This window comes from Epinephelus moara, chromosome 20 (assembly GCF_006386435.1).
Source record: "Epinephelus moara isolate mb chromosome 20, YSFRI_EMoa_1.0, whole genome shotgun sequence".
NCBI classification, from domain to species: Eukaryota; Metazoa; Chordata; class Actinopteri; order Perciformes; family Serranidae; genus Epinephelus; species Epinephelus moara.
The window spans coordinates 25,609,674-25,635,574 of record NC_065525.1 but is presented as its reverse complement, the minus strand read 5'-3'; the positions used below and the strand labels follow the sequence as shown (position 1 = coordinate 25,635,574).

General features: G+C 42.5%; 1 protein-coding gene across 1 annotated transcript in view; it reads left to right on the top strand.

The window, feature by feature from the left end:
* The first annotated feature begins 1,515 nt into the window (after positions 1 to 1,515).
* tmem266 (transmembrane protein 266) overlaps positions 1,516 to 25,901 on the top strand; it is a 36,749-nt gene continuing 12,363 nt past the window's right edge. The window contains exons 1-3 of the mRNA XM_050073317.1: positions 1,516 to 2,207; positions 4,329 to 4,437; positions 14,969 to 15,157. Coding sequence (XP_049929274.1) covers positions 4,424 to 4,437; positions 14,969 to 15,157 — 203 coding nt within the window. The 5' untranslated portion in view covers positions 1,516 to 2,207; positions 4,329 to 4,423. The remainder of the gene's footprint in view (positions 2,208 to 4,328; positions 4,438 to 14,968; positions 15,158 to 25,901) is intronic.

The following is a 25,901-nucleotide window of genomic DNA, read 5'->3' as shown; positions in this document are numbered from 1 at the left end:
TTCCAGTGGTGGAAGTATTCAAATGATTTACTGAGGTAAAAATAGCAGTGGTCTGAGTGTTATTATTATTGGGCTACAATTAGATTATTGTATTGTGTGTATTGAGCAGTATTTTAATCTTGTTTTAATCACAGTTGACCTAATTTAACAACCTCATTCCCCCGTAAAATTACTTTATTTTTTAATTATTATATGTGCTTAAAATGTAGTTGTATTTATTTAATTTAAAATATTTTTATATAAATTAAAAATAGTCCTGCAAACTAATCATTCTCTGTTGCGCTTGTCCTGTGTGTCCTAAATGCCACTGAGTAAACAGTTAAGTCAGAGTAAGTTGGTTAACTCAAGTTGCTAACACTTAAAAAGAACAAGTTAAATCATCATCATCACTATTTTAAGTTGCAACAACTTCAATTCAATTTTAATTGAATTCAACAAATAGATATAAAGTAGAAACAACTTAAAACTAATAGTTATATGTACTTACCTTTATCAAGGCATCCAGTTTCCTTAAAGGAAGATCAACTTTTCAGATTTTCTAGTGAGAGTTATGGTCATATAAACAATGGGTCATTATTTTAAAACCAATATGCTTATCTATATAAAATCTTAATTTAACTCATTTTAATGGATGTAGTGATGTGAGAAGTAACATTGGACGCCCTAGATTAATGCTGATAAAACGTTCAATAATGGTTTATAGATCAGTTATAAGCACCTAATAAGAATTTATGGGTTGCCAAGTTCTGAGAAATATCTTGGTTGGTGTCTGTGCTCTCCTGTCTTCTCCTCATCAGTGGTTGACTTACCTTCTGGAAAAGGGCTGCAAAATACCTGGACAAAAAAAATCCAAATGTTACACTATTAACATCTACACCTGCAAACGTGATAAAATTATTTTAAAGGAGGTAAAAAGGGACTAAATCGCAACGCACAAAATTGAAGGAACTGATGGGATTACACAGTGGCGGATATATAGGTGACAGAGGCGACCAATCTGTACCTCTTATCCTCCATTTTATTCATCAGTGAGTGATCATCACAATGATTGTTAAACACGTATTAACATGTATAAAGGCAGACTTGATGGCTGATAAGAAACTGATAACCCAATATACATTCAGTGATGGACTGATACTTTTCAAACTGCATTTTAACCAAACAGAAAGGATAAACACCTGTCAGATATTTTTTAATATCCTTGAAGCCCACAAATTTATTATTTATTAACCACTGATAAAGCCATTAGTCACACTTTATAAACCTTTCATAATGGCTTCAGTATTAGAAAGGGACAGTATTTTTAAAATGTAATAAGAGCACAGATATATATAATGTTGCCATTCTCTTCTCCTCTCACCCTCTCTCTGTGCCGGGGCCTAAATCCTGCGCTACATTTTTAGGATATTCAAAAATCTCAGCAAGGCTACCTGGGAATATTCCAGTGAGGCTGCAGTTTAAATGGCATTAAACACCGCACTCAGTCATCATAAACTCACCACAGAAACACTTGAGGTCACTGTAAGAGGGTTTTTGTTTTTTTTTCGTGCGGGTGGGTTGTTATCGCGAGGAACTCTGAAGCTCAAGAGGTGAAGTGAAGCGAGAGTGTTTTTCTACGTCGACGCTTCCAGGGTGGCACAGAAAGAGGGACGTCTGCAGGCTCCTGTGGCTTGACATGAATATAGACTCACATATATGCTTTCATTTGATGTTATTAAGGGGTGTGTGGATCTGTGAATTTCCTCCGCGGTGACGGCGCTGCTCGTCACACATCTGTAGCCGCTGGAATCCTGTTTTCAGCACCTGGACAGCTCCCGGTCGTGAACCTCTCCTCCTTATTATCGGGCACATGGAGTCCCTGGTGTGATTGTGGGGGAAGCCCTGCAAGCACATTATGCCTCCCTCCGAACATGTCGTTATCTCCCTGATTCAGTGACAGCCCTCGTCGTCTCCGCTGAAGGATGCTGCTTTCAGTCCGGAGTAGGTGTTTTCGTCGTGCGCTGTCTTCTGAGAGGCGATACGGGTGCTTGGCCAACGCAAATTTAAGGGGAATCGCAGCCTACACACAGCAAGATCCGAGCTTCCCTCACACCGATCATCATCACCATCATCATCATCAGCATCGGCGAGAGGGGAGATATTACCATCATCACTGCGAGGGCAAAGGAGTCACGACCACACTTTGCACAATGTAGAGAACGCAAGAGGTTAGTGTGTCTCTTTGCTGGTTTAAAGCGCGCTGCTTAGTTGATGCGTTTGTGTTGGTTTGAGCAAGAATGAGACTGTGTGGCCTCTGAGCACAGTGGGGAAATGTTAACAGCACCATAACTGTTTGTGTAGCAACGATTTGGTTGGGAATGACTGTATCTTGATTAGGTTACGTGCCGAAAGCCTGGACAGAGATGACCCACAGGATTGCTGCCTTTGTGGACAGCCACCTCCGCTAATGAAGCCCTCACTGTACACTGTACTTAGAAGTAGCTCAAGATGCTGATTGTGAGATTCAATCCTTACTCAAGTCCTGAAACAGTTTGCCCTACATCCCAGAAACAATCTGTGATCCCACTTGTCTCTCTGGTCACCTCAGTGAATCCTCACAGAAAGTGTTTGGCTGTGTGACTTCCTGCTCATCTGATGGCAGGATCAATATCTTTATTTCCTGAGATATTATGACACATTTTTTGGGGAGGTTCTGCAGTGAAACAGTGTCACTCTCAGCCCTTGAATGACCTGGGTTGATTTATCCTGAGTAGCATTTAATCTGCTGTGCTTCACTACATTACTCTGCTGTGGTCTGCTGCGGCTGTGAATGCTGACTCCTCACCTCTCCGTGTCTGAAGGTGTTCCGCTGTGCCTCTGTGTGTCACACACACGGCCCCGAATACGTGCAATATTGTGCAATTCATGATTTTGTGAACAACAAAAACCATCGCAATTCATCTCATTGACAGCTGATTTCAGTGTTACTTTACTTTGCAACACAGAACTGAGCTTTTTGCAACAGTGGCTGTTCCATGTTAAAGCAGTGGCTGTGTGTTTGCCCATGTCATGCCTGTTCCCTGCAAAGCAGCTGGAGTGGGCTTTCACTGACCGGGCTTGGACATCAATGGCTCTCTATCCCATGGCACAAAGAGCTAGCATCCCGCTGTACTTGCTATGCAAGAGGTGTGATGTTCCTCAGCCCCTGATTCACAGAGCGGAGCGTATATTGGAGGAGATTTAAAATCCATTACAGTTTAGTGCTCCCCAGGAAAATAGTTGAACAGAGTTAGGACAGGGCTCCTTCAGAAGCATACGCGCCGATACTTCATTGATAATTTTGCGTGCATTTGTGTTGTGATACTCAACTGTGTACAGATATTTCATGATTTTGAGATTAAATGTTCTTTTTTGACCTTGAAAAAAGCATTTGGCAAAAAAAAAAGCTGCTCTGAAGCTCCCAGTTATCTCACAATGTTCCTCAGCAGATGGATTTGCTTCATGATTTCCTTTTTCTGTACTAATTACCAGAGGTGCTGACTCAAGTCACATTACTCGGACTCGAGGCAAATCTAAAAAGACTTGCAACTCCACTTGTACTTCAACACCAATGACCTGTGACTGCACTTAAGTCTTTTGACTGGAAAATACTTGATTCCTACAAGCCCAGAAATTAAAAAGTATGTTTAACAGTGTGCCACAAATCAGTTCATTTCCTAAATCGACTGACCTTAATGCTATTCTTTACACTTAATTACCCAGAGTCACTTTGTTTGAACCAATCCAACAGCATCCAATCAAGTTGCAGGAAAGAAACCTGAAGACTAAACGTTACACATTACAGAGCAGCAGTTGGGAAAAATGATTGGGCGAGAGGCAGGGTACACCCTGGACAGGTCACCAGACTATCACAGGGCTGACACATAGAGACAGACAACTATTCATGCTCACATTCACACCTACGGACAATTTAGAGTCACCAGTTAACCTGCATGTCTTTTGATTTTGGGAGGAAGCCAGAGCACCCACAGTAAACCCATGCTAACATGGACAGAACATGCAAACTCTGACAGAAGGGCTCCCCCACCACAGGGTTGAAATCCCCAGCTTCCAACGAACTTGTTTTAACTAATAAATATAAATTTAAAACAAAGCATTCATGATTTTGTAAACTGAATATATCGCTCTGTTATTAAAATCCCATTTCACTTGGTGAAGAGCGCATTATATCTTGTTTGAGGGCTGGATGCTCAAAGTTTAGTTTGGCACTTGACTAAGACTTGAGACTTCCAAAACAATGCCTTGGTCCAACCTCTGCTAATTCCACTGTCCTTTTATATTTTCCATAGGTGTGGTAGGAGCCAGGTCTCTGCGGTGGTGAAATCACATTTCACACTTGAGGTCATTTAGTGTGAACGACTAATTGCAGCAACAAGACCTCAACATGAGCAACCCCCAGTAAGTATAACACCTGCCAGAGCCTTGTTTGAAACCATGTCAGAGAGAGTGTGAAATCTTAAATCTCTATTTATGAACACGCCGTCTTTATGCAAAGGGCATCTCAGCGTGGCAGGATATGATTAGCAGAATGGGACCTGCATATTCTCACGCCCCTCCTGCGAATGACTTTGAACGGGGATAAGCGGGAAAGAGGAGCCCGGCCTTGTCCAGCAGCCGGCCATCTCTAGTCTCCGCTGGCATCTCTTAGCATTCAGGAGGGATGCTCACTTGTCATCTTCTCTTATTAATAATTACTCTGTGTGTGGTCCTCCAGACAGCCCCTGCATTCTGATGACAGCCAGGGTTGGGGCTAAGAGAAGGGAAAAGAGGTAGCAGGGGGAATGGAGTGGAGTAGAGTGGAGTGAAGTGGAGTGAAGGGTGAATGCAAAATGGGTTCAGTCAGCTGCATCTTCTGGTTAAAGGCACAGGATGCTGCTTCAAACCAGCAGAGACCTCTGTCCGGGCCTCAGACCAGCAGATTAGTGCAGCTGATGGTTGATTCCATTTGAAGGAGACGGTTGGTGCAAAACATCTGTAACCAGATAATGCAGAGAACGTGTTGACTGGTTAGTAGTACAAAGACATGATTTAATGCTGCAGAATACCGGTGAATCTCTGTGAAGTGACAGATGGGAAACTCTCATGCAGAGAAAGGTCTTTGGAGTTATTTTCACCCCTGCTCTCTTGACTTGATGCTGCTGTAAATCCACCCTCTCTCTGTCGCGCTCTCTGTGTAGCCCTGTAGCATCGCTGCTGTGGAAACAGTGGGAGGCAGGACAGGAAATTATTAGATGCGCAAACACAACAAATTAAAGGCAATTTATCTTACATATTTCTCATAGCACTTTAATTAATAAAAACTTACATCTCTCTGTGTCTGAGGTTTACATTCATGAAACAGCCTTACAAACAAACATTTTAACACAATAGATCCAGAAACAATGATGAGATGGTGCTTTTCCTGTGCACTTGGTATGGAGCTGTTTGTGCATGTTTTTTCTCACACAGCACACAAAGAGCGAACACCACACACCCCGAGGAGCCCAGTGGCTTTGAAACGGGTCAGCTAACATTTACTGTAACTAACCTCAATGTCACGTGATGCAATGCCACGCTGCTCTTAATTTCTCTCCGTAATGAAGCCCTCTCGCCAATCGCTAGAACAAAGTCTGCTGATGAGCATGTCACTGCTCAGCAGCCATTGTCTGTGTTTATGTTCGTCATCATGATGTTAAATGATAAATTCAGATTTGCAGCTCCTGGGTTATGGTAGAATTATGAAGGAAAGCCTTTCTTGATTGAAGCTTTTGGATCCTTATTTTGCTCCAATACAGACTTTCTAGTCTAACAAGAGGCTCTGGATGCCATGTGCTGCAATTCTAGTACACAGTTTGCTGTTAAATATTTCGTCTGTGATGTGTCAAGGTGTTAAGTATGAAAAATCAGTATATTAAGTAGTCTGTAATTTAGCGATTTCCCTTACTAAAATGTAAAATAGTCCTTTATAAAAACACAGATTCGTCTTTGTGATAATACATGCAGTCACTAAACTATATGGGTTAAAGATTAAGTCTGAGAGTGTCAACAAATCCCATGAAGAGATCTAATCTAATGGTTCCATACGAACATATATGATGATCATTTTTTTCATATTCCTCTGCGCCATTGACCTCAATTGTTGTCCAAAAACAATTAAAGACACATCAGTAAATCACACTGTTGTTCAGGGTGACATGTTCCTCTATCACAATGAACCTGGGCACTGTAGTTTATTTTGAGTTTGTCCCATATTCTGTCCTGGTGCAGTAAATACGAGTACATCCAATGTGTATTAATCCACGACTAAAAATAGTTCCCAACAAATGTATCATTATTCCTGTCTGATGTCTTTGTTAAAACAGTGTCCAGCTGTTTTAGGAATACACTTGCTTTTCTACTGGGGATGAATGGACTTGAGGCTGAGTGCCACAGACTGCAGAAGGAAGTAGTAAAGTATTGAAAAAAAGGTACTAACGCATTGTTTGTGTGGCCTTTTCATTGGGTTTTTTGACAGAAAGAAAAATATAGAATAGTGACTGCCTTTCCCTTTAAAGGTTTACTGTATCTATACCAACTATAGTTATGTAGTAGTTATAAGGCCTACTTGAATGCTGCTGTTGGGATGTCTGCATTGTAAATTTTCATGTTTCATACAGTGGCCGACAAGGGCATCCGCACTCGGTAGCTTATGGTGCGTTCGTTTTGTCCTTGGAGGTCGGAAAAAAACATGGACACCCGCAAGAAAGCCTTTGTTGCCCTTGCACTTTTGGAATATAGACAGCTTCAAAACCATCATGCACTCCAACTGATGAACGCCACAGATGAGGCTGACCTAATGTAAAACAAATAAGATAAACAGTACTTTAGCAGAGTGTTTACTCACTATGTATGTGACCGGCAGCCATCTTGAATTCGTAAGTCGGGGTTGATGTGATTGCTCCAAGTTTCCAAGTTGGAAATCTGATCTCAGGGTGCGTTTGAGTTTAAACTTCCAACTGGGAACTGGGAATTTCCGACCTGCAAGTACAAAACAAACGCACCATTAAAAAAAACCCACGGGAGCAACATGCTGCAGCCTCAGAAACAATGCCGATTTAAAAACACATATGAAAATCCCAAACAAATATGAAAATGTGCTGCAGAAGGCCAAAACAAACCCCAAAAACAAAATAGTAAAGTAAATACAATGGACATTCTGCAGGTGAGTGCTAAGTGGAGCAGCTTGATTTTTGACCCTGTTGCTCTTTGATAATATTGTAGAAGGCCAAATGTAGAAAAGAATATGTACCTTTTCATGTTACATCTTTACTCCACTCTTCTTCCCGCTTCAAAAACAAACACTTTCTCATCTGGTCTTTCGCTCTCAAGTCGAAAATCAAGCTGTTCCACTTAGCACTCCCCCTAGAGGCCTGGAGAACTTGTTTTTGACTTTGCATCATTTCTGTATTTGCAGCATGTTTGCTGTTAATTTGGCTTTCTGCTGCACATTTTTTCATCTGCATCATGTTTCTGTTGCTATATTTTGTTTTGGACTTTTCTAATGTGTTTTTGAATTAGCATTGTTTCTGAAGCTGCAGCATGTGTCTCCTGGTGGAAATGTTTTATATCATGTTGTGCCCTTGTCAGCCACCGTAGTTTCAGGCTTCATCCTCTCTGCCTGCTTATTGAGGTGATACGGACACAAAACGACAGCTGAAGCAGTTTCTCTATTAACAGTTAAAAGAGGACTCCAAAGGCCAACAAAACACATTCACTCTTCATTGATGCAGTGGAATTGGGTTATTTCCCCTTGGACCTCGAAAGAGCAGGCATTGCCTAAAAGATCTGATCTTACAAATGTACCATTGTGTCGGGAGCTTCTGTCAGGGCTGCTGCTGCTGCTGCTGGGAAATCTGGACAGTGCCCATATAAGTGATTTGGCACATTGGTCTCGCTTTCCTGATGATATCAGGGCAGTGAATTGCTGTGCACCGAGGAGTAGCCAAGTGTCTGTATACAAACTTATTGGGTAAGACAGAGTGGCTGGGTTGTAGACAGCTGGCTAGAAATACCGTGGCAGTGAGCACTCAGAATGACAATGATACCGATGCCCTCTGCAAACCACCGGTTCATGCTGAGGCAGCACTTTAAATGCACTGAAGTGACAGGAGCAGAGAATTTATTGCTCAGAATAGGTGATTTAAGATATAATGTGACAGGCGTTAATCTTACCCCTTATCACCTCAATAGAATAGCTATATTATACTTTATTTAGCTGTTGTTGTCCTGTGTTGGAAATGGATCGCATTATAATGACAATAAACTGTTGTCAATGTTGAGTTTGGCTTTATTAACAGTTATTTATCCACAGAAAGCTGTGTAGCTTGCATATAGTCACACTCGATTGCTGAAGGTTGAGTGACTGCTGTAGGACATGTCAGCTACAGTTTTACAGCCATTGTGGGAATTTGAAGTAAAGACCACTCAGCCACAACGGCCTCTTACCCCCAAAAGACTGTTATCTGCCGATACAGTACAGACAAAAGTCGGGTATAGATGTCATTCAGCTTAAACTTGTCTCTTACCTAAATCTGTTTTATGAAGTATTTCACTGATGGAGAGATGGTCTTTTCATAAAACCATAGACTTTATAAATAATGGACGTAGCTACGGTGATGTGACCCATTGGTTTGTGGACTCCCGTTTTGAAGCCTCAAGCTTGGTACTATGACCGTCACCATCTTGGTTATTTGGAGCCAGAATGAAAGGCAAAACCATTTTTGTACCAGACTGTAAAAACATGTTTATTTCTGCTGTAAAGTTGGGCATTTTAACACGGGTGTCTATGGTGATTGACTCACATCTGGAGCCAGCCTCAAGTGGCCGTTCAAAGAACTGCAGTTTTTGGCACTTCCGTGTTAATTTTTCAGCCCCGGAGGTTGCCGCTTGCATAGAACTGGGCTGTCTATGCAGTGAAGATGCAAATACCTTTGAAACTGGTTCTACTTGACCAGAGAAAACAGAGAAAAAGGGCTGTAGCATTTGCTTTTGCCCAAGAGGTAGAAAACCTATAACTACCAAAATGAACTGCGTCGCAACAAAACAATAAACAGTTCCACTGGACATAATACAAGGCTGGCCATTGTTTTTTTCCCAAGGAAACTATATGGTAGCCAGTAACAAACATTCTCGAATTAAAGTTAAACGGTACACTAAAATATGTTTCTGAAAACATTGTAGGCAAGAAATTGGCAACACAGTACAGCACTGCTGACTTTAACTGTTTGATCTTCAGAGGCCATTTTTACAATAAAAGAAACAGTATGGTGCCCACTTCTTGTTCACATATTCTCATATTACAGCCAAACAGAGAACTGAAATATGTTTCTGAAGACATTTTAGGTGAGAAACAGGCAACGGAGTAACAGAATCTTGGTTCATTTTTTGAGCAGTATTGCCTAGTTTACCACAGTTCATTTACACGTACTAACCAAATTGTTATGATAAAGCTGGTTGAAAATCAGCATAGTATCCCTTTAACCAAATAACAAAACATATGAAGTAAAATACAAAAAATATATAACTTAAACACATTCATTGGGCATTTAATGCGACCAAATTTAACATTAAATGACCTCTGATTTTAGCCTTTTAGTCTTAAACTGGTTTTAACCTTAAGACTCACACTTGACTGACAGTTAACATGGCCCCAGCTACATCTCTGCAAGTGAACATATTCCCTCCTGATGTATCTTACATCAGCATTTGCACCTCCTTTATGTGCTCAGTGTTGGTATTCAGAGTAAAAAAAAAAATAATTTAGTTTTACTTTCTGCTTAGTTCAGCAGTATTGGACTTCAGTGGTATTTGAGTACCTTTCCTCACAGACGGCTGCAGAAAAACTGAGGCAAGAATAGATTACAAGTGAGATTCATTTAAACTCCAGATCTATGGAATCACTGAGAATTGCCAAGAGGATGTTCCTATTGAAAATGTCCAAGAGAAAAAGAAAAGTGCTCTTGTACGTATTTCCAAGAAGTGTGTAAGTGGGAATGGAGGGTGTTATTCAGCTGTAACTGAAAAGAATGGAGGCACACGAGAGGAGTTGCATGTTGAGAATATTAATAATAAAACAATGTAAATCTAATCACATGTTTTTTTTAGTTCTATATTCAACGTAAAGAATTATTATGCCTCTCATGTTGTGACAATAGGCACTAAATTGCTAGAGTTACAACCGGAAAGGAGAGATCACAGCAGGCTATTATATTTTTATATCGATCGCTGCATCATGACTTATAATGATTTGATGTAAACATGCTGGGGGAATAACTATGCATCACTTTTACTCTGGGGAGCAATCCTCTGCAATAATTACACATCGGAAGGAGACAGACCTTTAAAAACACAAATTAGGTTTTAAAACAACAGTACTCTCTAAAACACACATTTTTATTAAAGGGATAGTTAACCTCCAAATCAAAAATCCATACCTGTAGTGCTATTTATTAATCTAGGTTGTCTTGGTGTGAGTTGCCAGAAATCATACAGTCTAGTTTCATTATTAAAAAACTGAAAAATTTCCTGCTCACCTCCCCTCGCATGGGGTGGTGGTGATGAGCCACTCTCCCAGTTTGGGGGTCACAGCCCCAAGTGCTCCGATTACCACTGGCACCACTGTTGCCTTTACACCTCACATCTTTTCTAGCTCCTCTTTTAGCCCTTGTTTTTTCCCAAGCTTCTCTTTTTCCTTCTTTCTGATGTTGCTGTCACTCAGGATTGCTACATCTACTCTTTTGTTGTTTGTCAAAAGTAAAGGCCCGGTTTCACTCCGAAGTCGTCAAAATCCGGTGCTTGGGCGGTGACTTGCAGCATCAGCAACCAATGAAAAAAGGCATCCTTTAACGTCGGCATGATACGCAGCTGGTTGCCATTATAGTTTAAAGATGCCCAGCAGTGTCAAGGGGAAAGTGGCGGAACAGGCATGAAAGTTAAGGTGGTGAAAGTCCGACTGGGGCGGCCGGGAGTGGTGGTTGATGGGTCCAAAGAACACCAACTTTCACCCGAGAGAGCGTTGTTCGTGTCCCAACCATGTGTGTTTGTTGCTAAAGGGAAAAAAAGTCAATTTGCAGTGTTGTACTGACGTTGTGCGTTTATTTTTTAAGAGACTGGATGTAAACATTCAATTTCCTTTGAAAACGGAAATGTATTTTGAAAGAAGACAATGCATGTAACAGGCAGAACTTGATACGGTGTCCCAGAACGTCAACAACCAACACACCCAGGGTACCTTGCACGTCGTATGTGGACATGGGAAGTCCATGATCAAACGTCAGTATGTGACAAGGTTGGAGTGAGAATGTGTTGATGACATCAAATAAAATGTGTTGGTCTTTTTTTTCCTAATTTTGATGTGAACTGTCCCTTTAACGCACTAAAAATTCCTAGAAAGTATGTTTGTTATTAACCGAATAATTTCTGTAGTAGTTGTCTTGAGTAGATGAACATTCAGGAAAACATGAGCTATGACCAGTTTTGTTTTTGTGTTTAGTGCATCCTAATATAATCTAGCAAGTTCACGTAACTACAGCTTTAAGATGTGGCTGTAAGAAAAATCCCATGTAAAAAAAAAATAATAATAACAGACCAGCATTAGGAAACATTAGCTAGTGCAGAAGCATGTTTCTGTGCCTTCTGGGCTTCATAGTAAGCCTTAGCTCTTACTCTATATGGGTGCGAGATTCCCCCCCCAGCCATGCATGCTCTATGTTAACCTTTTTACGTCCTCGTGGCGATTCCTAATATCACATGCCTCTGAAAAGTTCCCAGCCTTTAGCATGCTACTGGCTGTCCTTGCCTCCATTGTCGAAGGGAGCAGGGTGTTCAGATGTGAAGCCTCCACTCCCTCCCTGCGATGGCAACCAGCCACTCCACTGGGCTCTGCACATAATGGCTCCTGGCCTGCTCTGTGATTGTCTGGAAATGTGATTTTGATGCACTAAACAGTTTGTGTCTGTCATGACTGATTAGCGTCCTTGTTGCGGTCGGTCGGAGGTGCCAAGTCCACAGACAACACTGGGATGCGCAAGCGTGTTTTTGTGGCAAGCATGGTAATATATGGCCGTTTGACCCTCGAGCTAAACAACACATCCAGCAGGACACGCATAATGAAAGGATCGGATATTTAAAGGTTGGGAGGGCAAGGCTTTTTATGTAGTGAGGACACAAGAATAAGAGTTTGTGTTCCGTAGCCTTGTTGTACCACGTTAAAAAATATATAGTTGAAGTGATTCTTGGTGTTCTGTAAGAATAACAAAATAACCTTTCAAGGGAGTGCATTAAACACCTACTAGTGAAGAAGTAAGTCGGGAGAAAGAAAGACCTATTTTCCTCTCCAGTCCTGCCTACATTAACATTTAACGTGAAGGTGGAGCTGCTCAGTGATCTTCTACTAACCGTCTCCTCCCACTCTGTGTCACCTCCAGCACAGAGGTTGTTGAATTCACCAAGCCAATGGCCTTTGTTCCCTCTGTCTTGTAATCAATGCCTTCCTCCACTGTTAAGCACTGGAGTTATTGATGTCTCCACACTGGCTGCACTGGGACGGCTGCCAAGCCGTGTGAGACTCCTGTTCCAGGGTGACTTCTCCTTGTCCGCTATTGGCTGAGCTCGAAGGATCACAGCCCTCCCTACGCATTTAAGTTTCAGGACCTCAGTGGCAGATAAAATGACACTTTGTCTGGTTCTGGCCAAATATAGCCAACCTCACAGAGAAAAAGACAGCGGATGAATCAAGATGGAAAAAGCTGAGTCTAAACGAGCTTTTTTGTGCCCTCCAATGTCACTGATGACATTTGAAAAATGTTTAGCTGTAGGACGATACAGGGAGTGCAAACCAAACCCAATCACCAGAATTAATGTTGCCATTATACATCTCTGCAAACCAGGGATATGTTACATTTGTACATTTCATATTACATTTCACTTTTCTATTTTATGTTGTGACAACGTCGTGGTTAGTTTTAGACACAAAAACAACTTAGTTAGAAGTAGGAAAACATCATGTTTTTGTCGCAACAAACAAGACTGGTCATGTCCTGACATATCGATAAAACCACCCACTTTTTTCACAATGAACATGGCTGGATATGTCCCAAACTATTGTTAAAAAACATTCACCTTTGTCGCTAAGAACACGGCTTGATGTGTCCCATACTATCATTAACAATATCAGCTTTTGTCGCTACAAATACAGCTGGACATGTTCCAAACTGTTGTTAAAAAACATCCGCTGTTGTTACAAACATGGCTGAGATGTGTGGTGGCGAAAAGGCCTAGAAATACTTGACCCTTAAGGTCAAGTTAGAAGCAAGACATGTTTACTACAAATGAGCAACCCTGAATGGTCTTACTCTGGGGAGAAGTCTTAGAGCAGTGTGACCTGGCAAACATTGTGATGGGGAAATAGATGTTGTTGGCAGAACAAACTGTGGTAGAACGCCAAGTATTAAGATGAAGATAAGCGGAAGTTCTGGAGAAGGCAGGAATCACACCCACACCCACACACACATACACACACGGAAAGTTAGGTATGATGTTTATCCAAGGAGGAGTATAAGAATGTTCGGTGAACTGCTCTGCAGGGCTGCCTCATTGTTGCGATATGTCAAGGTTGTATTTGTGTCTTCAATAAAATCCCATAAAGACTGCAAGACTGATCGTTTGTCATAGGACTCCTTCTTCAAAACATTGGCGCCCAACGTGGGGTGACCTTAAGGGTCAAGTATTTCTTGGCATTTTTGCCACCACAGTTGTCCCCAACTGTCATTGAAAATCACCTGTTTTTGTTGTACAAACATAGCTGGCCATGTCCCGGACTATCGTTAAATTGTCACTTGCCTAGGTGTCACACCATTCACCATCCCTTCCTTCCCCAGATGGAGAATGGGAATATCAACATTTTATTCTGGTAACTGAGCTGTGCAAACCATACCCTATGGTATAACATAGGTTTTTATATTGATTTCAAGCAGCCTTTGGTTTCCATTTATTTCATTATACTGTTAAATAGAAACCTGGGTATGTGGATACAGCATGTTATAAGTCATGGTTTTAACAGGTATTGTAGTTTGAGCACTCAAGAGCATGTTTTTAGATATTTAAATGCAGAAGAGGAATAATTAATGTCGTAAAAAGAATAATGCCAGTTCAGTGAAACTGAAATATCGGGCTGTGGAGCATCCTTGAGTGCATCAGCAGGGAGAGTTTTTAAAATGGTAACTGCTGACAACTGGGCAAATGCACCAAATGCAAATGCAGTTGTTCACTGTAACAGATCACTCATCTCGAGCAAGTTTTAAGTTTGAGTTTCAGTCTATAGTGATGAATGGAAACAAATGGCTGCCTGGGAACACCAGTGAATGCTTTGGAAAGTAGTCTGAACAAATGTAAAGTACACTAGATTCTGTTGTTGAAGCCGATATCGTAAAGAAACTTTTAATATTGCCATATGTATAGAATGCAAATTGTCGTATTTACTGTGGTCTAAGACTTACTTCACTGCATACTCTGCTAATGAGAAATGTAGATCAGCTTGTCATCACTTGCCAGGTAAATGTGCCCTTGTTGAAGGTGCCAGTAAACACTGGAAACAAGGAATTTCACACCATGTTTGTGTTTTCATTCATCAAAATTAAGCGTAGTCCCAGCAGTTATTATCACACTCTGTTACCTGGAGCATTTCCCAAGTAGGTGCACTCAAATAAACAGCACACTTTTATACAACCTTGCAATGTAACTCATAAATCCTTGCTAAAGAGCTGACACACGACTTCACAGGGTGACAACATGCAGATGCAAATTTTAGCTACAGTATATTGAGGTATAACATGCAAAACCACCAACAACACATCCATCTTCTGACTCTAATGCTGCTCTGGTTGTGGTGTGTGTGTGTGTGTTTATACCATAGGGCACCTCCCCAGGCCGGAGCCTCAGAGCTGGAGGTGATCTCCCAGCAGGTGGAGGAGGATAACCAGTGCGTGGCCCCTGTCCAGCTGGTCAGCTTTGCCTACAGAGACTTGCCTTTGGCTGCCCTGGACATATCCCTCGCTGGATCCCAGCTCATCTCGAACCCGGACGAAGAGGACAACAGAGAGGGGTGCGTCCCACAAATTCACTCCGACACCACCCTTCACTTTCTGTTGCTGCTTGATAGTTTGACCACAGTCAGTCAAACAGTCTCTTGAGATGATTCTGTTATTAGTGAGACGTTGTGAGTGGTTATGTAGGAAAAAAAGGCACTGTATTCAAGGAACGTGAAGCTCATGAACACTTCCATCATTTGAAGCATATCAAACATCACACGTTTTGAGGATGCTGGGAACAAATTAGTTTCATGATTATCAATGAAATCTTTCTATAATTAATTTATATACTAAAGAGCCCAAAATGTAATTACATATTGATTGATGTTCCTGATGTTTGCCATCACAGTTAAGAAGATACTAGAAATATGGTGCCTGAGACGTTGTCTCTGCTTGTTGCGTGAAAGTGCTACATCCATAATTAAGGCAGAATCGCAATTACTGCAATCTATAATCTACCCTGGCAGAGAAAGGCTCTGCCGTCACTCTCTCCATTGCTCATTATTGCACATGGTAATTACACCTGGCGTATTGAATCACCCCTCATTCTATATTAGAGTCCGGGAGTCGAGGATATTTGGCGACAAATTTATTAGTGTCACCATGTTAAATGGACAATGTCTCCACTGATGTGTTCATTTCAGCTCAATGACACAGCAATTTCTCGCCACCAGACAGGCTTCTGTTCATAATGTCGATTTCTGGCAGAAAACAAAGAGTGTTGTTAGCGCCGTAGCTTTCCTGAAATGTCAGAGCCCTGTGGCGGTGCTGTTTCTGTCCACAAGGCCTGCTTGTCCAGGGTTCGTGTTGTTTTCTTATCACCATATCACCATGCTGCAGGCTCAGTACTCTCAGGACAGGACACGCCCCTGCTAGAGCACCCCTGTAGCAAGTGTCCATGGCTTTCCACTCAGGAAGCGTGACTCACAACCCTTTGGCATGCTGCGATGCTGGCATCCATGCAGAGAAAGTCGACAAACAGCATAAGCTTAATTAGAGCATCCGGCATTTCGCCATCCAAGCCCCGGTGTGTCAGCTGACCATGTCCGGCTGGACTTTGCCTGGTCTGGCCCGGTCCGGGCCGATGGCTCTGTGGGACGGAGGGCAGGGACAGATGGGTCCTTTCCCAAACACCCACTCTCTTATCGTACCTCATAGCTTTCTCACTCCGTCTTGCTCACAAAAAGGGCAGAAAACACACACGTAGCAATGCCGCAGCAGAGGGCAGGATCTGGCAGCCCAGCAAAATTATCATCACAGTGGGCACCCTCATATGGCACCATATGACACCCTGGTCCCCTGGGATTTGGCATCGTGCAGTGGAAAAGTCATGCAGCGCCAGGACATGTCTCTGAGGGATTTATCAGGTCAACAATGAGAATATTCTTTATCATGAAAAGTATGATAGCACACACTCTGATCAGAGAAACTTCCTCCTCAAGAATTCAGCAGAAACCGTGTGCAATCTGACACCCATGTGAACATTACCGCATTGTTCAATGAGCTTTTTAGATTGGAATTCCTGATTTTAAGGTCACAGGCATTCCAAGACATACCTGTCATCACAGTTTCATACACACATTCGTCTTTTGGTAGCACTCTTTGAAAAATGCTAGCTCGTTGCCACAGGTTCTGGCTGCCTTTGTGACTCATGTGTGTAACATCAGAGGAATGACACAAAGGCAGGATGTGTTGTATGCTGCAAGATTTTAGATTAATCAAGGCTATCAGAGGCCCTAATGGCAAAGCAGTGAAATGATTTACTTTGCTCTGTCGGCTCTGTAAACCGCTCTGCTCTTGTTTATTGGAATGTGTAGTCACGGAGACTCCTCTGCATACTGTAGGCTAAATTTAGCACCTTGTAAATGATTGTGTACAAGAATGTAAACCCACTTTCATTGTGTTGCAGTGGCTTTGTGCTTCGATTTTGGTGATAAGCAGGACAGTTTGTTTTCTCAAGCTACCATGACTTACAGTCCTTTCATCTTGGTTATGTCATTTTGTGGACGCGACTCTGTCCTGTGGTAGTAGATACAGGATGTTGTTTTGCAAAGCTATATTGATTTCTGGTCAGCGTTGTCTTTTGGATCTAAACATGGTGAAAGGAAAAGCGTGAAGGTCAGAGCTTTACATAGCTTTACACCAGTGGTCAGAGATGGGAAAAGAAAGGGCTTATTAATAAATCTTTGGTGTTAAGGCCTCGGTTTTGTTTTGTTCCTTATGATTGTGGGAAAAAAACGAGCAGGATACACACCAGAGATGCGCATTTAGTCTTGCATGGCAGCTCCTCGTGGCTCTTTATCAGGAGACGTGGGCGAGTATGTAGGAGGTGGATGTTCTTGCGGACTACAAGGGGCACACGCAGTCCTTGCAGATTCCGTGCAGTGGTGAGCTGGATGGAAATATTAATAGATTTTGGCAGCACCATCTTCTCCAGAACTTGCTGGAAAGGTCTTAAGATGAGGGCGGTGTGATTTCACATCCACCTTTGGTCACTTAATTATTGTCTCATTAGTATTGTTTTATTTTATTTTGTTTTTAAATAGTAGATTTATTTTTGAAAATACAGAATATCAGAATTTTTTAAAAAAGAGTTGAATGCTTTGTCATGTTTTTATTTTAGCAACTGTAGCAACCTAACCAAGACAACAGAGCTAACAGACTTGTGTAATTAGTGTAAGTGACAACAGCTTGCAAAGCATACACAAACTGACTTCTAAAATGATTTTTGGTACTTTATTTTAAAATGTGGTTAAAATTTGGAAGCAGCATAATGGAGTGTGCATCTGTTGCATCCATTGTTTAAATCAAAGGTTGTTTTCATTTGCCAAAAATTCGTTTTGCCACCAGTAGGCTGCCTTCCTTCTACAGTCTTTTGCTCTGTGGGATTCAGCACACTAGCATGTGCCAGATTTACTGTCCCGCTCACTCCCTCTGCCTTTGCCTTTATACATCCATGGCCTTTCTCCTGTCCTGTGCACAAGCACGAACACCCCCTGTTGCTGATTGGCTGGGATAGAGCCATTTTGTTTCCTATTTACAGAGCCAGGACTGTGTATGAACACCGGACATTTCAGCGCACACACTGAATGGACTGGCTGAATGGATATTTGTTGAATTTGAAAAAGTGTATTGCATCAGAATCGCTGACTGCACCTTTAAATAATGATTAAGATGTGATTTTTTTTATTAGCCACTATGTTTTATGTGTCTGAACAAAGGTGCAGCAGCAAAGTGGTTTGTTGAGATTTTCCTCCACCGTAATCCTGTCACTGTGACCTCCAGACTGAAGGGAGCTCAGGCTCCTGGATCTCTCTGCCTGGCCCCAGCCTCCGGACCCTGCACTGCACATCCTGCACTCATCCTGTGTTATCATCCCCAGATCAGCCTGCTGCCCACAGCAGCAGCAGCAGCAGCAGCATATGCCGTTGATCTCCAGGGGCCAGGCTGAGAGGTGTGAGGCACCGCAGCAATGACAGATGGTTCATATGGGTCAACCTGCCGCTTTGACTGGAGGAGAGGGGAGGCGGAGGAGATAAAGAGAAGGATGGAGGGAGGACGACCCTCCTCCACACTTTCATTCACAAAGCTGCCGGCTGCAGATCACAAGGAAATGGCTCCATTTGATGAATGTCATATCTGTCCACACTGGACGGGAGTGTGGGATTAACCCTGTGCCACATTGCATGGAGACAGCCACAGTTGCTAGCTGATACGCTGCCGGGGTGAAATGTCGGATATTAGATAAGGTTAAGTGAGCCCAGGCCAGCCCAGAGTGATTACATTACTCAACAGTGCTCAGACTTCCACAGTGAAATAAAGTTCTCTAGTCAGTAAACTGCAGTATGTCAACATGCACATAATCAAACCTACAGCCGGTTGACAGTAGTCAAGGTTGAAGTATAATGGAATAATTAGAAAAATCTAGACTGTAGAATATAGCACTGACGGACCTTGCCAGAGTCCAGTATGAATCTTGGCAGCAGCAATATTTCATGGGGCTTTGGAACCGCAGCCATACTATACCTGTTCTGTGTTGATGGATGTCTGAAAAGAGAGCAGGATTTCTCTTTTCTCCCCCCTCTGACTCCATTTCAAACACACAGAGGAACAGTCCTCTCCATCAAATTGGCTCTCTTGCCTGGCACCATGTGCGACACAATAGATGACATTTGAGTGCAGGGTTTGAGGGTTTGTTAATATTCACAGACATGCAAAGTGTGAGATTGCTTTTTAGGCTGAGAGCGAGAGAGATCAAGTGTCCTGGTGAAAACCCATTTATCAGGGACAGCTCGTCTGCTGCTCTGCACATGGAGCCCCATCCATCTCCATTTGCGTAGTATCTGCGGCCCATTTCTCTGGCAAAGACCGACTCCGAGTCCCCTCTGCTAGATTGTACCATGGTGGAGGATGTAAGGAGTGGGGAGATGATTGTGCTTTGAGACCAGTGGAAAGAGCTAGTTTTACTGGGAAAACTGGCTGCATTAATGAGAAGAAAAAAAGTTTGCTAATTACCCAAAGAGAATGCTCAAGCCTAAACTTTGTTTATTGGCATCTGAAATCGATTAGGCCTTTGATTTGTTAATTTACCGCAAAAGCGTTTGCTAATTCCCCAGGCATGAGACTGTGGGAGATTAATAGCAATGAAACGTAGAAGTAGAATGTACAATTGATTACCTGTGATAACTTCACTTTATTCAGCATATTTATTGCTTAGCTGGTTTTCCTCTCTCAGGGCTTCTTTGCCTCTTTTGGCTGTGATAACACAGATGACTCAGCAGTGGTTACACAGGAAAGGATTTAGCCAGTAGTTATGCTGGCATTTGTCTTGATATCCAACAATCGAAGCGAATGCCCCACCAGTGCTTTCTCAGGAAACAGAAGCTCTCGTGTAGAAAAAAAAAATGCATATATCAGGAATTAAATGAGTAAGTTAAGTCACAAGTGTAACATAGAGAGTTTGAACAGCCTGAATGGGATGAAGTCCTCCAACCTCTGCTGCTCAGTAGCCTGCAGGCGCACAGTTGTGGTCCATTTTCCCCTGCCTGAGCCTGCTGAGCTCAGCAGATTGGTGTGAATTGGTTGAAGTTTATACTGGAGGAACCACGGGGCGATATAGTTATCAGTGCAGAGAGAGAGTAATTGAGAGGAGACACAGGACCTGAGTCAAGTAGTATCATTTTAAAATGTTGCAGAAGTAGCATCTGACATTTCCCCTTACACCTTCAAAGGGGATACATTAGATTCATAAGGTTTGCTCCAGTGCTCACATGTTTTAGCTAACAGTCAGAGAGATTCATGAGATGTCCACCACTTGGAGAAAGAGCATAGCTCGTCAAAATAATCTATAAAATGAACAAAAGTACTTCTTAAAAAATATTTAGGTTGTAATTAATTTTATTTATTTTTTTATAAAGCCCCAACATAACTTAAGCACTGTGGGGGTACACACCCATAAACATCCTGAACACAGAAGATAAGAAAATACAGGCAGAGGGTAGAGTCTCTGGAGAAAAAATACACCACCACACATATTTCTAGTGCATCATAAGTGATGATTGAGAGGGAGGACTCATGTATGCATGTATATATTTTAGGAAAATCCTGCATAGTAAATCTATTAGAGCTGCCCCCGACTAAGAATTTTCCTAGTCGCCCAATAGTCATCATTTAGGGCCCTTAGTCGACTAGTCGGCCACATGTTTGCAATATTAATTTAATTATTAAATTATATATTTTGGCGGGGCAACACAATGGTTTGAGTTGAAGGTGTGAGAAAGAATAGTATCAGTAACATTGTTAACACTGTGCTACATTACAGAGAAATACAAAACCGTACTAATGAACCTTCATTAATATAGGCCTATATTTTAGCTACAAGTGCACGTCACACACTGAGCGAGCCGCCTGTTAATGATGCTGTCGGCAAAGCAGTAATAATTGTGCTAAGTGGCTAATGGGCATGTAGCTACTTCCATGTTTCAGATGATACGTCATGTTTGTAGTCGACCAATGAAGATGACTTTATATATCACCTTGGGTTCGTCCTTCACCTTCTCACAATGACCCCACACTTTAGATTTTGACCTGCCGTGTAAATTAACGTGACTCCTGTCTGACTGCTGAGTGTGGCCACTTCCTGTGTCAGTCCTTTCAAATTAAAATCCCACATGGTCCAGTCACATAGGTTTTGATTTATTTTGACAAGGCGCAGCTCCTAGTAGAGTTTCTTGTTTGTTTGTTTGTTTTTTCTGCAACTAAGCGACCAATGGAAACTTGCCGACTAATGACCTTGCTGGACGACTTACATTTGGAGGCGGCAGTAGCTCGGTCCATAGGGACTTGGGTTGGGAACCGGAGGGTCACCTGTTCAAGTCCCCGTCCGGACCAAAATGTGGAGCGTGGACTGGTAGCTGGAGAGGTGCCAGTTCACCTTCTGGGCACTGCCGAGGTGCCCCTGAGCAAGGCACCGAACCCCCCAACCGCTCTGAGCGCCCGTCACGGGCAGCCCACTCTGACATCTCTCCACTTAGTGCATGTATAGGTCTTGTTTGTGCATGTGTGTGTTCGAACCTGTGTGTAATTGACAAACAGAGTGAAAAAATTGAATTTCCCCTCGGGGATTAATAAAGTATATAAAATTAAAAAAAAAAAAAAAAAAAAAATTTGGTCGACTATTAGGGGGCAGACCTAATATCTATAAAGTGTCTCGTATGGACGGGGAAAGGCCAAATAGGTTGGGAACTACTACTGTACTAAAGTGTTACATCTGAAGATATTTTTTGTAAAAAATAATTTGCATTGTTTAAGAAAAACATCATTATTCAGGTGTGCTTGAATGAATGAATGGCTGCCACAGTGCTCTGAGTCTTTGCCGTGCAGAGAATTTTGCCAGACTCGTAGCATGATTAATCGTTTTGGAAGCAAATGTAATTGTGTGGCAGCTGCCACAGGTCTGTACCCTAATGTGTTGGAGTTTTTCACCAAGCAAAGTTGCTCTGTTGTAAATGTGCAATCAAGACATCAATCAAGAGTTCCAATCAATTATTTAGAGGCCTTGCACAGCAGCGCAAGTCGTTCAGAGCGACACTATTTTAGGCTTTTCTTTGCAAACATTCTGAGGGAGAGGTTGGTGTTTGCAGCTGTTCATTGGTTGTTTGTGTGTGTGTGTGTGTCTGTGTGTGTATGTGTGTAACAATCAATACCTCGGACGAGTTGATAGAGTCTTTCAGACTCATTACTTCTGAATGAATGAATTTTCCCTTTGCAGCCCTTCCCTTCTCTCTCGCTCCATCTTTTAACTCACAAACATAAACAGAGCACCGCCTCTCTGATTTAATTTCCATTTAACTTGTACCTAATGAGTTTACATTGTGTTTTATCCCATCTCAATTACAGGAGACAGTATAATGAAAGAGATGCTCCTTGCGATAGGCTCCCCACCTCAGTAAGAGTTACTTAGCTGGGGCCGGAGCCAAAGCTCTGTCCTGTCTTTGTGAATGGGCCCCAACAGAGCGACCGGACACCTTCCTGTGTGCCAGTCACTCGTTTTTGTCAGCTCTGTCCTGTCTGGCCGTTACACTGCAAGGGTCGCTGCTGCCAGCGTCATATAAAGCATGCCTTCACTTCCATCTGAGGTTACTATTGATCAGTCTCATGATCTAATCCCCTCGCCCTGCGCTGCTGTCGGGCACACTTCGATCTTCCCTCAGCACCGCAGCTGCTGGCCTGTTGATGTCTTTATGAACCTATCCACACCACATGCCACCCTGCATCTCTCACTTGCTCCACACAATGTTCCTAGCAGCATATGTGTGTATGTGTGTGTGATGTTGGCTTGTGCGCACATATTTGTGACCAACCTGTGAGCTATTGCCCATTCGATCCGCACCTGCCGTGACCCTGGGAGAGAGTGAGGTGATTACCTTCCTCGGCCTTCTCCACTGCTGAAGCAGCCTCACTTCCTCATAAATACTTCAGGTCTTCAGCGTTCAAGGTTTAAAGTGATTTTCCTAAAATTAAGTTTCTGAGCTTGGAGTAATCCATCACTGCCATTTACTCCGCTTCCAGACAGGGTTTTTCTTTACAGGTTTATTAAATTAATACCTTTTCTGCCTGGCTTGTGGGAGAGGTCTGAATGAATTATGATTCTACACAGTATGAGTTAAATCATGCCTTTCAGTCCTGAAGGTAAGTGAGGTGTCTCTTGGAGTGTGTGCTGCTCATTCCATCTCTTAACTAATGGTCCACAAATGTCCGGTGACTGTGTGTTAGGTGTATCATTAGGTAAATGTTTCTTTTTCTTGGCTCTCCTCCACTGGCAGATGGGGTTTGACATTGTTCCTTGGGAACAAATTGGTGCTGGGGAAAGTCTCCATGGTACCTGCTAATGACACCATTACCCTCCACCACCTCTTTGTCACCCCAGGTGTTGAGCTCCTAATCTGTTGGCATTGGCTGGTACTGAGGGTTGCTGCAGAGGGCTGAGTGCACCGGTTAGCCTCTGGGAGAGCACTGACACAACGTGGCCGAGCTCCAGCCTCTCTGTTGACCTTGGTGAAGGATGGAGACAATGTGTAGCTGTGCTACACCGCAGGTTCAGCTGCAATTGCAAAACGACGCCACTTACTAGGATCCCGTCTCTCTTTTTCACCTCAAAGGATAACTTCATTGTATTTTAGTATTATTTTATAGTTTTGGCCATGATTCCTATTCACCAGAGTCATCGCTAAGATGTGGGAACATTGGGACATTGCAGTCTAGTGTGCCAAAAATAAGAGATCATCAGACAAGTAATTAACAGGCCAACTTTCTTTGGAGTTAAAACGAGAAATATGTGTGCCTCAAGCGTCAGTGATAACCCCTCATTGCACCAGTGCAGCTGGTCACTGTTGCACCAGAAAGTCAGTCAGTAAACTGTAATGAATTTTTGCGGAGGACAATCTGGGTAATAATTAGACCATTTACCTTTGTTTTTCCCCTGTATACAGGTGAACCAAGTACCTGTTTGACACAACAATCATCAACAACCATTTTAATAATTCAAGCAAAAGCAACAATACCAAACATCCCCTATTTTCAGCTCCTCAGATATAAGGGATTGACACTTTTCATTGTCTTTCATCATGGTAAAGTGAACATATTTGGGTTTTGGACAAAGTTAGATATCTGAACTGTATGATCTGCTTACCGCTCCTATTTCGTGCCCCAGTTCGGACTTCTTTCAAAAAAATGTTCCTACGTTCGCAAGACAATGATCTTGGTGAGTGCAGTTCTCGTATTAGCAACAGGAATGATGGCCAAGAGACAAATAAGACCCGAGTTATAATGAGCCGGAATTATCCTTTAACTCAATCTGCATCTTCCTCTGTTCTCTCTTTCTCATTCTTCCTTCTCCAACTCCCCCTCCTTCCTCCCTGGCTTTCTCTCCAGTTCACTTTTGGATGAGTCCCAATGCCTTTGAACCGGCTGCACCCCGCTTCCTCTCTCAGTGTTTGCCTCCTTCATTCTGAGCTGAACCAAGAGGAGAGTAGAATAAATTGCATCCTCTTTTGTCCTCTGACAGACATTGCCCGTAGCCTTCCTCCTATGGGGGACAGGTGACAACGGATAGCTGCTATTTTCAAAGGAACATACTGCCTTTCTCAGTGTTGCCTCAGAGAAAGGACATCCACCCCACACACACACCTTCCTTTTCTGCGTCTTAGTTTCTAAGAGTACATCTGAGGAGCGTGTGCGTGGAATACAGAGCTGAGACAGGAAGGGAAAGCCCCGATGTGCCTCCTGGAGATTTGTCATTATTTATTGACCATATATCCCCAGGAGCCTCAGCCAGTCACAGTCTCTGATTGGTGGGACTTGAGGGGGAGAGTAGAGATGGATTTAAGGCAGGTCTGACACTCACATCTTCAGGCACAAAGTACCTGGACAAGGAGCAAACACACGAGGGACACCGAGACACTCCAAGCTAATGGAACATATATAGCAATGTGAAGAGAGGTGTAGAAAACAGTAGCAGCTTAAAGGGTAACGTCAGCATTTTTCAACCTGGAACCTATTTTCCCATGTTTTTGTGTCTTAGTGATTAATGGGGACAGCAATTTTTGAAATTGGTCCAGTATTGAGAGAGAGGGCTGCAGCTGAGCAATGCCCACAATGTAACCAGATGGGGCAATTGCGCAATATCACTGTACACCCATTAAAAGTTAATTATTTTTGCCACAGACAGGGTCAGATTGTTATGGAAGTGTCTGTAGTGTCTCTTTTTACTTGATCCAGTTAGTTTGTTATTGTGTATAAGTCTTGCTCAAAGAGAAGCCTTGTTCTGAAATCTCATGAGACGTTACTTTTTGGTGGAAGACAACGATGCAAGTGAGAGTTGGAGAAAGTAGTGCCGGGATAAATTCTTGGTTGTGCACCAATACAGAAAATGTAGTTAATTGTCATCTAAAACATTAGAAAACGGAAAAAAAACCAATGGTTTGTGTCCATGTATACCCAAATTTTGCCCCCAAAATGTCATGCTACACTTTGCGCAGCTTGGACACAATGACAAACAGACCAGATCAAACAAAATGTAAAGAGACAATTCACTTATAACATTCTGAGTCTGCATGTGGCAAAAATAACCACTTTTAATGGAAGTACAGTCACGGTGCACAATTGCCCCATCTGCTTACATTGTGCAGTTGCAGCCCTCTCTCTCAGTACAGTAGACCAATTTTAAAATTTTTTGTTCCCATTAGTCACTTAAACACA